The sequence below is a fragment of the Lithobates pipiens genome, unplaced genomic scaffold (assembly GCF_037356315.1).
Source record: "Lithobates pipiens isolate NorthernLeopardFrog02 unplaced genomic scaffold, aLitPip1_a1.2 Scaffold_13, whole genome shotgun sequence".
Taxonomy (NCBI): domain Eukaryota; kingdom Metazoa; phylum Chordata; class Amphibia; order Anura; family Ranidae; genus Lithobates; species Lithobates pipiens.
The window spans coordinates 222690059-222702810 of NW_027507718.1; the positions used below are offsets into that span (position 1 = coordinate 222690059).

Here is a 12752-nt window from a genome sequence, read left to right on the forward strand (position 1 = left end):
GGTTGAGCTTACTGACATCCACGCTCCTAGCTGTTCAGTGGACGGGGTTACGTTACTGTCGTCTGCAAGCTATTCATCTTGAAGGTTTGGGGCCACAGTAGAGGGCCTTAGGACTCTTTGTTTTCGGTTCTAACTCAGGTAAAGAAGCCAGGAGCGGTGGCGTGTGACAATGCGCGCCGTCTCCCAAAGGCGCAGTCTGCGGTTGGATTGCGTATGTCTGAGTTCTAGTCCACCCTGTGTCAAATCACGAGGGTCTCTGTTGCTAGCTTTAGCACGGTAGCTCATGACTGATCACCGAATGGCAAAGGTCACAGCTGACAGTCCCGTGCTGGCAAGGTAGCAGTGAGTAACCGACTTAGAGCATTGAGATAATACTATATAGCCTCTATTTTAAAATCCCTTTGGTGTGATAGGGGAGCATGTTTGTCACAAGGCCTAGAGTGGATTTGGCCAATATCCAAGAAGGAGGGAGTCAAAGAGACCCTCAAAATTGGAGGGAGTTGAGAGCAGTAGATCTGGTTCTCAGGACCCCGTAGAGAGTGCTCTGGGGACATTAGGTAGCAGTCATGGAGACAATCCCTTGGCAGTGGCTTACGTCAATAAAACGGGGGCTTCTGGAGCAGAGCCTTAAGGGCCTTAGCGAAAAGCCACCCTCAGATGGGCCAAATGTTAAATTCCTGTCCTTCCAGTGATCCGGTGGAAAGGAGAGCAAATTCAGGTATTAGATGCCTCAGCAGGAGAACGCGGGGAGAGAGCAACCAGGTTCTCAAACAGGACGTTTTCGAAATGATCACCCGGGGGAGGGGGATGCCCTCGATAGACTTCTTTTGCCCCAAGGGAAAACGCGAAAGAAGCCATCTCCTGTTCTATGAGCAGGGGAGATGGGATGTCGGAAGCAGACGCACTAAGCACAGACTTAGGATTTCTCTAGGTGCTATGCTTTCCCCCTTCCCGTCCTGATTCCCGTCTTGATTCCTGCAGAGTTGAGGAAGTTCTGGTGACTCTTTCTAATCGCACCTCATTGGCCCAGGAGGCCGTGGGTCTCCATTCTTAAGGGCCTGTCGGTGGAACTCCCCTGGGTTTTTTCCCAGTGTCCAATCTGCTGTCCCCAGGTGGAACCTTGCAGCTTGGCTACTGAGGAAGTTCCGAATGGCAAAGGGGTCTCAGACTGTTAGTAGCCACTCTTTTGAATGGCAGGTAAATGGAAGCTCGGACCATTTTTTTGAGGGTATAGAGGCGGTTCAATAGCTGGTGCTCAGAGAACTCCTTCAAGGAGCACAGCTCGGGGGCCGTTCTAGAGGTCCGGCAGTCAGGGGCAGATAAAAGGTTAGCCCCGAAACATTGGAGAGTCAGGTATCCGTTTCAAGCGTGTTTCTGAATAGACTTCTAATGTCAGACCTTGGGATAGTAAGGTTCTTCAGAGCCTTAAGTAGGTGAAGACCAAGCCTTTGGTCGCCCCCTTCCCAGTCGGGATCTTGCTTTAGTTCTACAGGTTCTCACAAGGGAACCTTTTGAGCTGTTAGAACCTTGCTCGTTAAGATTGATCACTCCCAAAACTGTATTTTTGGTGGCAATCACTACAGCAGGGAGAGTAAGTGACTCGAAACCCTTTCTATTAGGGCACCTTTTTTACCTAAGGTAGCCTCTAGTTTCCATAAGAATACAGGAGATTGTGCTACCTACTTTCTGTTCAAATCCAGTAGGAGAACAGGAACACATGTTTCACAGATTAAGATGCTAAAAGATGTGTTCTTCATTATTTGGATTGCACAAGGTCAGTTCAAGAAATCTGATGCATTTTTTGTGTTTTCTGGGGCTAGGAAGGGTTCCAAAGCCTCTAAACGTACGATAGCTAGATGGTTAAGTTAGCCATTGGACAGGCGTACGTGACAGGGAGGTTAGGTCCTCCAGTTGGGGTTAGAGCACACTCAGCCGGGGCAGTGGCAACTTCTCAGGCAGAGTGGGCTGGGGCATCTCCTGCACAGATCTGTAGTGCTGCAACGTAGTCTAGTGTTTCTACGGTTGTGAAACATTATAGACTGGATCTTCTGTCAGCCAAAGAACAAGCCTTTGGCCGTATAGTACTGCAGGCAGTGGTCCCACCCTAAGGTAATGTACTCGCTTATCCTCTCTAAGGTGGCTGTCCTGAAAGACGATTGGGGAAAAATGGAATTACGTACCGGTAATGTCCTTTTCCAGGAGTCTTTAAGGACAGCACCGGTTCCCACCCAAATTGTTTGCAGATCATCGGGAACTCATTACATGAGGCCGTCAGGTAAGACTTAAAAAGTTTATTTGTTTGACGTGTTCTTGTGTCTCCCCAGTTTGGCCGGAGGTACTCTGGAAGAACTGAGGAACGAAGGGAGGAGGAGGCTTAAATCATGAAAATGAAGGCGGTGTTTCCTCAGAGGGGAGGAGCCGGTGTCTCTCTAAGGTGGCTGTCCTGAAAGACTCCTGAAAAGGACATTACCGGTACGTAATTCCATTTTTGTGAGTAGCAGTTAGAACATTCTCGATCTATGTTCAACTATTTAATTTTTCTGTCCTAGTGACAGCAGTTTTAACAAATAAGGTTATTGGGGAAAATCTGCAATGGGGATAAAGCCATAAAAAGTTGACTTGCGCTTTAAAAAAACTAAAAAAAAAAACCTATTAAACTAGCTTTATTGCTAATGGAGATAACCCTCATCTTGTCTTGTGAAATAACCATGCACAATTGATGGGCAATAAAAACCTGCAGGTGTTCTAATTCTTATCCCTCTATAGTAAAGTTGGTTGAATTAAGTGATTTTATTTATTTTAATGTTTTTTATTTTAATGTTTTAGGATTATATTCACTTGGCCTTTTAAAAGGAAAGTTGTCCAAACTGAAGGATCGTTTTACAAAAACGTTAATGGATGCCTTTGAACCCTATATACTGTCTTATACCAATCCAAAAATTGAAATATGGGATAGAAGGACCATGAAGCTGGTGTCCTCACTTGCTGAAGAAAACTTGACCAAGCTTATAATTGTATCATCCAGTCTTATCAAAGGCAAGCAATCTTGTTACCTTTTTGTTTTTACTGATTGTATATTGTAACACTTTTCACATGAACTGCTTTTTTCTTTTAAGGAAGTAATTCGGCATGTGACTTGAATAATGGTGGCTGTAGGGCTGAGGAAATTTGCATATCTGGCCCTATGAAGACTGTAAACTGCCTCTGCCCAGATGATCGGGATAGCTGCTCTGATGGCAAGTTCTCAAGTTTTAAAACTATATTCCCAGGTTGGAATAAAGGTCTACATTTAAAAAGTGGAGAATGGTAGTGTAAGCTAAAGAAAATACTCTGTAGGTGACCTCTCAATGTTTGAATTTAATTTGAAGTGACAGTCAAATTGGGTAAAAAGCAAGGTATCCAAACACAAGCAGCACAGTTTTTCATGCCCTAAATGTCTAGGTTTTAATCTGGTAAAATTTTGTGTAAATCTGTCAACCAAAATGTCCTGGAATCTTTCTGGGCAGTGTATGACTCAACTCCTGCCTTGTTAATGGAACATGAAAGTGCTTAACCTTTATGTCAAATTAAACAACCAGGTGCAGGCAGGCATATGTGTACTCTGCTATAGAAAGGTGATGGTTGGGGACCTGCTTGTGGACATTGGGGTTTTACACTAATACCATCATATGGAGTGGAAAATGTCTGATCTCAAATGCTCAAAATGTGAACCTTCACCTCAATGTAGATATAGGGATAAACAGACTTGACTGTTTGGACTATAATTTTGCATATTTAATTTGGGAGCTAAACTATGCTAGATAGTACTACACAAACTGTGACTGGGGCAGGCTGTATCATGCTGAACCTAAATTGGCTAAGCCTAACTCTTGTCCTTAACAAGGCTGTGGGTAAACACCAGAAAAAGGCAAGCCCTCAATGACCTATGCATTCGGTAATTACCCCTTCCGTAAATATTCCCTTTTACTACCCATACCTGTACCATTCCCATTTTTACCTTCCCCATTCCCAATAAATAGACCACACCAGAGTTTGGAGTATAAATTGGCCATAGCAGCCTTTTATTTAACCAAAACTTTAACCAAAATAAAATAACTTTAATGTTATAATGGAAAAATACTTGTATATATTGCAACAGCAATTACAACTCCCAGTCGTTTGGTCTTTGACAGTACCTCGGTTCCATTTAACGTTACCATTTTCCAAAACCACTGCGGGACCCAAATTTTTACCATACAAGGCCTCCGGCCGTTAACAGCCCGGAGACAACCCCACCTTCCCGCAGTGTCACCAAACCCGTATCCCAGCCTACCCTTCCGCTGGGATACACCAAAAGGGGTACATACCACCTATGAGCCCCCCACACAGTTCGATCACCTAATTTCCTTTACCCCGTCAAAGACCAAAGACACCGCCTTCCACTGCTATGACGACCTCCTCCACCGAACCTGCAAGAAAAATGAGAAACCAGACAACAACCTGAAAACCAAACACATCAACTTAACCTAAAGGGGCGGGTGGGCGGGCAACTTCCTGATTGTGACCCCACGCTTACTGCCGTAGCTCCTCCCCCTTCTTATATGGCGCTCCGCCCTTTCTTCTTTCTCTCCTGCCGCTCCACCCCCTCCTCGTTCCTCTCGCTAAACTTAACCCTATAGGGGCTACCTAGAATCTGTCATGCCAGCCCTGCACCTCCGTCCAGCCTGCGTTTCCAGGCTTCCCTAGACAATGCTATATCAATGCAATAAAAGATTAAAGTGGTTGTATTTAAGGGCTCATTACGATAGCACTCTGTGCTTTGAAAGGCCAGACACTTGCACAGTCAAACACAATGTATTAGCATGCCAGTGGCGTGAACCAGCATGTACAATTCTTCTTTTTTTTTTTTTTTTTTTTTTTTACATGCTTGCAAAAAACATGCTCTGTTGCAGTCTTGACTTGCATGGCTGCATAATGGTTAAGCAAGGTGAGTTTTTATTTTTTATTTTGAGGGTGCAGTTGGCTTTAGGCTGGGTTCACACCGCTGCGGCTGGGAGACCCGGATGTGATTCGCACTGCAAATCGCATCCAATCTCTGTGCGATGCGAGTTCAGCCATACAGATAGTATGGCTGAATTCGCATCGCACCCGCTGCAAACTCGCACAGGACCCTTTTTTTGGTCCGCAGCAGAATCTGATCGCATGGGTGTTCACACCATGCGATCCGATTCCTGTCCGAGTTTGCAGATCGCACTGCGATATGCGAACTGATCTGGGGGTGTCATTAAGGTTTCACTGACACTCCCAGCAGTCCGCATAGGGCAGTGTGAACTGCCGGTGGGAGGCATGCGGTGCGGGGAAACGCTGCAGATTCGTGGCGTTCCCGCATCGCTTCAGTGTGAACCCAGCCTTAAAGAATAAACCAAAAAGGCCCCTCGGATTGTGTTTACAGAAGGGGTGTGTGGAGAAGAGAATCGGACCATGAATAAAATGAAACTACAATAAAAATGACTGACAAAAAAAATCATGTGCGCAATGGAAAAAATATCCTCATCCATGTAAGCACTCGGCAAATACGCCAACCCTCTTCACGTCCTTCCTGGGACCATACAAGCATGGGTGGTTGCTCTACCAAGGAAAACTGATTTCAGATTCTACCAAATACACTGTACCACAAACTGGCATGTGACCCCGCGCCCCCCCCCCCCCCCCCCCCCCCCCCCCATTTAGGTCTAGATTTAACCACCTTTGGAGATAAATTGCCTTCGCTTAAAAATGAATCGGGCAAGAAAAACCTGGCAGTACTCCAATGATCCACTTTATTATATTGAGGACCAAAATGACAGAGGCCTAACCGAGTAAACATGTTTTATGCTAAAATCTGCTTATTACCTATCCTAATGCATTGAGCTGGGTTAAAAGGAAATCTGACTACAAAGCTTGGTACATACCAGTATCGCACATGCTGGCTCAGTGCATTAGGAGGTGGACTTATCACTAATAAAGTAATGAATGACAGCTGTTAGGAGTTTAAAAACTGGGTTTTGGCCTGCTAATGACAGTGCTGCTTTTAGTGTTAGGCCCCATACACACTATTACATTTTCTGCAGATTTTTGTCTTCAGATTTACCAAAACCATGTAGTGCAAGGGCCTGCTTAATTGCATGCAAATTCAAACTCTTAAGGTTTGACCATATTACATGGTTTGGTAAAGCTGAAGACAAAACTGCAGAAAATCTAAGTGTGTATGTGGTCTTGGTCCTCTCCTGTACCCTGTCATTTAATAAAGAGGATCATTGGTGTGCAGCCATCTAGATTTTTATTGCGCAGCATACAAGCTGGGCTGGCACACAACACGAGCTGTATGGGGATGCATCAGAGGTGAACCCACCTGGAGCAGTGCTGGTGTTACTGCAAATCGGACAGATTCCCCAACAACTCTTCAGAAAACTTTATTTTTTTTTAAGCTTTCTGCAGACTGGAAGATTTTTATGCCTAATTGTAATTTGTGTAAATAAGAACTTGCTTGAAGTGCCCTTATTAGATTGACTTCTAACAGTAAATATCCTGACGGTGGTTCTTGGCATATGTTTTAATCTCGACAGATGAGAATGGATCAGAAACCCTGCTTTTTCTGAAAACATTGGTTTGTGGACGGACCTTTTTTCTGTGCCGAGATGGAAAAGAATGTGTATCGTTGGAGTATATGTGTGATGGAGAAAATGACTGTTTGGATGGCTCAGATGAAGAGGACTGCACAATGTACTGTAAAAATGAAGGTAATATATATTTGCTTTTTTTGGAATATGAAGATTGGTTTCTGCTAGTGTTATCAGAAATGTCTACTTTGACAGAAGGACCAGTAATAAACCATACTGCCTGGGTTTAGTTTGTGAACAGTTTTGCAAATCTTGCACAAAGTTCCTGTACTTTGCAACTCAAAAGTATAGGGAGTGGGGGGGTGAATGTGTCCTTCTGCTTCTTCTGCTTCTTCTGCTTCTTCTGCTTCTTCTGCTTCTTCTGCTTCTTCTGCTTCTTCTGCTTCTTCTGCTTCTTCTTCTGGAAGCTGGACACTCATTGGATATGTTCCAATGCCATTATGAATAAACTATTCAAATGAGTTCCTGGTTCTTTCTGGAATGTAGACACCAGATATGGCAATGACCATATATTGTCAGTCATCCATTCTCTGGGGATGGGATTCCTGTCACAATCAACATGGGGACAAGGTGCCTTTGCACCAGGGAAGCATGGAAAGCGGCTCAAAGTATCATTTGAGGGCACTTTGGGGTGTTTCAGTAAGTGGGAAGCAATACATGCTTGCTGCCCCTCCTTTTCTGGCTAGCTAGGATGCTTGCCTAGATAAGGGTATAGGATGGATTGTGGGGGAGACCTGCTCCCCCTGTTACATGCTTGCTCGTCCACCCCCTTTCCTGACCTGCCAGGCTGCATGCTGGGATAAGGGTCTGGTATGGCTATTGAGGGGGACCTCATGCCAGTTTAAATATTTTGTTTTGCCAGCAATGGTATTGCATGGCTGGATATTGACATTTTATAAAAACACAAAAGTAGTTTTGCTGCAACAGGTTTTATACATGATGCACAATTTTACAGGCACAATACGGGCAGGGCCAGACATACCATTGGGCTTGACTGGGCTCAAGCCCATGGACCCCACCGAAATACATAGCCGAGTGTGCTCGGCTCTGCTCAGTCACTCCCTATGATGGACATAAAACAGGAACCGGGCGTGACTGAGCCGAGTAGCTGAGCGTACTCGGCTCCGCTCAGGACTGGGAGAGGACCTGAGAGCCGCTGAGGACCCAAGAGCTGCCGAGATACACAGGACTCTGTATCTCGGCAGCGCCATTTTTAAACTTCAAGGCTGAAAATGACAAGGATACACTGAAAAGGCTGAAAATGACACTGATGAGGCTGCAATGACACTGATGAGGCTGCAGATAGACGGGCAAGGCTGGATTGATGGGCATTTAAATGTTTGTTTGTTTTTTTCCCCTTAAACTTCCCTCCTAAACTTGGTGTGTGTTATACACCGATAAATACAGTAATGTATAGAAGGTAGGGCCCGAAAGTGACTCAAGCCACCACCCTAAGTCCTGCCCTGAATACGGGGACCCCCAGGCACTATTTAAAGGATTTTTTTTAATTTTACTATTGGCATTAAAATCGCTGGATCTAAAAAAAAAACATAATAAAAAAAAAAATATAAAAATAAAAAAAATTACATTGATACATGTTTCTGGGTTTGTGGCTTGGGTTTGAACTTTTGCGATGTTCGAGAGTTTTGGTGTGAACTGAACCAGGGCGTATTCGGCCCAACTCTGCTTTAGTCATTCTGAATACGTACACTTGCTCTAACTTGATCGTACAATGGCATTTCTTGATCATACATCACGGGACACAGGAGCTTCATTACATAGTGGGTTATATAGGCACCTCTGGTGATTGGACACTGGTTAACCACCCAAATGAGGAGAATTCCTCCCCTATATAACCCCTCCCTTCGTTTTTTCGCCAGTGTCTATGGTGGTTGGTCACGTAAAACATGTGCTATGAGGAAAGCTCTGTGCAGGTCCCTGCGGGGGCCTAAGGGCTACTACAAACCGGATCCATATTTCGGGCCGATATTTTGACTCCCAAGATGATATGGTACCCAGGCCTCATCATCCGAAGAAACAAGGTTTTGCCTGTAAGTCCTTTCCTATTGGAAGACTGGGCTCTGGGAAAACCAGACTTGGTGTACTATTTACATAGTGGCACGAAAGTTTCTGGCAGTCTTTTACAAGGTCCAGGTAGGAGGTTCTTCTGAGAAGGAACCCCAAAAAAACCTGAAGGTTGGCACAACTCTGCCCACCGTGATGGGTGAAGGCTGTAATCTGTCTGTTTCAGCAATTCCTGCGGCAAGGACAGGTAAGGGAAGTTAATCCTATATAAATTATATTATGGATTTCTTCGAGTAGTTGTCTTACCTGGTTTCCACCACTAGAGGGAGTAAGAGCAGCCTGATGCATACTTGCATGCCTTTCAGATACACACACTCAGTGAAGCCTGGTTCTCCCAGATGACTCACGTCTCCACTGCAATCTCTGCCACAATGAAGGTAATACAGGGGTCCCACGTAGTCTGGGGGTCCCACGCAGCTCCGATGGTGATTCCCTTCCCCCCCCGGATACCGGCGGTCCTCGTGCACGCGCGCTCCCGTGCTAATGGAGGAGGGGGGGGAGTGTGGTTGCGAGCCGTGCACGGCGCTGTACTGCGCAGGCGCCAGTTTTAAAAAGCCCAGAGCATCAGGGGGCTGTAAGTGGAGACACAGGAGCTGTGGGCAGTAAGCATCCCAAGGGATTGGATCCAGGCAAACCTTAGACACCTACTTATCAGGTTGTGCAGTTTAAGCATATATATTTATTGTGAGACTTTAAGCACAACAGTGATTGCACTTTGTACTAGTACCTCTGCTTTGTAGCTTAGGACTGTCTCCTCGTAAGAGGGTCTCAGGGGGCGGTAACAAGGGCACTGGTAAGTCACCGCCTAGGTCTAGGGGTTCTAAAAATGCATGTAGATTACCATCCCCCCCACCCCCCTGCAAGACTGGAGCCAGCCTCACAGGATGAGTTGGTGCCCCTGTCAGGTTTTGCAGCCTCTCCTAATGTTTCAGCCCTGGTATACATCACTGAGGACTCCCTTAGGGCTACATTGGAGGGTTTTGAGGGGAGAATCATGAATTTTAATTCAGCTTCTCTGAAAGATGGCAGGATGCCTGCTGCTGAGGTCGTTATGCCCTCTGTTTCTTCCCTGGGAGTCAGGAAAATCCCACAGACTGCCTTTTCCTTTCCAATTCATCCGTTAATGGATAAATAGTTTATCGGGATGTCCCCAATCCTCATACAGTTTGCTCCTCCTATAAGGTTTTCTATGCTTTATCCTCTGGAGGAAAGTTTCACCAAGAAATGGGGGGTCCCATCTGTCGATGCGACTGTTTCTTGCGTGAATAGAAACCTGACCTGTCCTTTGGATAATGCTCAGGTATTTAAAGATCCAACTGATAAGAAGCTGGAAACATTATTAAAAGCCTCCTTTTCCATGACTGGCGCTGTAGTGCAACCTACAGTCGCAGCTGTGGGGTTGTCAGTTCCTCAAGGAACAGGTTAAAGCGGGAGTCCACCGGGACTCCGCGTTTTTATTTTTATTTTTTTTTTTATTTTTTAAAGCCAGCAGCTACAAATACTGCAGCTGCTGACTTTTAAAATAGTGACACTTACCTGTCCAGCGCGCCCGCGATGTCAGCACCCGAAGCCGATCTGTAGATCGTATGTCGGGTGCTGCCGCCGCCATCTTGGGTATGGGAATCAGGAAATGGAGCCTTTCGGCTTCATTTCCTGGTTCCTTACTGCGCATGCGCGAATCGCGCTGCGCAATAAGGACGGTCCCCGCTGCCTCTGGGATCTGTGTTTCCCAGCAGGCAGCGGGGCCCCTTTCCGCAGAGAGCCATCCCGGAAGTGGGTGCAGAATACCTGTACTGTACAGGTATCTGCACCCCCCTCCACCCTGAAAGGTGCCAATTGTGGCGCCGGAGGGGGGAGGGTTCCGATGAGCGGAGGTCCACTTTAGGGTGGACCTCCGCTTTAAGCAGATGCTTGGCCTCCTTCCCAGTGAGGAAGTGGAGAATTATGCAGAAATACCTCAAATTCTGTTTCATGATTGATGCGATTTTGGATTCTGTCCAACAAGCATCTCGTTTCTCTCCTGTTGGTACACATGCAAAGGACCCTATGGCTAAAGAATTGGGCAGCTGAGCTATCATGCAAGAAGCATTCGATTGGGTTCCCTTTAAAGGGGAACGTTTGTTTGGAGAAGAATTAGACAAATTCGTCCAAAAAATTTCAGGGGGTAAATCTACTCTCCTTCCAAGCAAAAGGAGCAAACGTCCATCATTTAGGCGTTCTCTCTCTCCCGGAGCATCAAGCTCTATAAGCAGTGGCGACGGCCTTCTCAAACCCCCTCTACAGGAAAAGCTCAAGGCCGGGCCCAGGGGCAGAAGAAATCCTGGGGGCGAAAGCCTGCCAAGCAGAGCCCAAAAGCTTCCTTGTGAAGGGGCGCCCCCGCTCGGCCGAGTGGGGGGAAGGCTCTTGCAGTTTGCGGAAGCCTGGCGGGAAGAGATCCGGGACAAGTGGGTGGTCTCTTCAGTATCTCTGGGCTACAAGCTGGAGTTTCAGGAGATTCCACCTTCTCGATTTCTAAGGTCAAGGATCCCCAGGGACCCAGTAAAGCGAAGACTGCCATTTCTGGCCTTAGATCACTTACTATCCCAAGGGGTGATGGTAGAAGTGGACCCAAAAGAACAGGGTTCAGGGTTTTACTCGAATCTCTTCACCGTTCCAAAGCCAAATGGAAGTGTCAGACCTATCCTGGATCTGAAGGATCTGAACAGGTTTTTACGCATCCGGTCCTTTCCGAATGCAGTCAATTTGCACTGTGGTCTCCTCCCTGCAAGGGGGAGAGTTTATGGCATCAATAGACATCAAGGATGCATATCTCCATGTGCCAATTTTTTCCGCACACCAAAAGTATCTAAGGTTCGCGGTAGAACGGCGCCATTTTCTTCACAAAGATTCTGGACCCTCTCTTGGCAAACCTAAGAGCTCAGGGTATAGCGGTCATGGCTTATCTTGACTATTTGCTTCTCATAGAGAACAGTAGCGCTCCTGAACCACAGTGTTACCAGAATGCTAGAACACCTGCAACGCCTAGGTTGGATTATAAACCTAGAAAAGGCGTCCCTACAGCCTACGTCCAGGTTGGAATACCTGGGTATGGTTATCGACACCGCTCAGGGCAAGGTGTTTCTACCAAGGCCAAAAGCCTTGGCCATTGGGGATCTGGTGTGCCTAATTCTGGGCAGAAGATCTTCCCCCACATTCGGTTGTGCATGAGACTGTTAGGGAAAATGGTCGCCTCCTTCGAGGCCGTTCTGTTTGCCCAGTTCCACTCAAGGCCCCTGCAAAGATGCATCCTTGTGGCTTGGAACAGGAAGCCCCAGTTCTTGGATCTTCCTATGTGTCTATCCCCAGGGACATGCAAGAGTCTCGTCTGGTGGTTACAAACCGAGAATTTGCTGAAAGGCAAAACTTTTCTTCCATGGAAGATTACGACAGATGCCAGCCTGACAGGCTGGGGAGCAGTGTTGGAGAAGACATACTTGCAGGGGAAATGGTCTGCCATCGAGAAGCTATTGCCCATAAATGTCTTGGAGATCCGGGCAGTTTTTTTTTTTTTTTTTTAACAGGTAAGTTTTTATTTATCACCATTAAATGAATTATACAAACATTAGTACAATACAACAGTGCATCGTACAACACAACATAACACAGTGTTCAGTATCCAGTCGGTTAATCAAACTTTACAAATCAGCTAAGGGTCAGAAGGTAGAGGGGAGGAAAGATGGTGAAAGGAAAAGTGAAGGAGAGGAAGAAGTGGGGGGGGGGGGGGGGGGGGAAGAGGGGGGAAGAAATCAGAGGCCAAGCCTCCAGATACAGCTCATAGAATAGACAAACCACATCAATTCCGCATTCCACTCATAGCATTCGGTAATAATCAATTAGATACAAGAGAACGTCCCAGATCCTACAACCACCCATCCCACGGTTGACCCGACTACACTCCCACCCAAGGTCCCCAAATCTTGTCAAATTTAGACGGGCACTTCCGACTCATGTAAGTCAACTTATATAGTGAAAGAGCGGAGTCAATCAACC

The 12752-nt window shown here is 46.2% G+C and overlaps 1 protein-coding gene across 1 annotated transcript in view; it reads left to right on the forward strand.

The window, feature by feature from the left end:
- LOC143975874 (uncharacterized) overlaps positions 1–12752 on the forward strand; it is a 215635-nt gene that overhangs the window by 116937 nt on the left and 85946 nt on the right. The window contains exons 14-15 of the mRNA XM_077478427.1: positions 2827–3036; positions 6585–6758. Of these exons, the coding sequence (XP_077334553.1) occupies positions 2827–3036; positions 6585–6758 (384 nt within the window). The remainder of the gene's footprint in view (positions 1–2826; positions 3037–6584; positions 6759–12752) is intronic.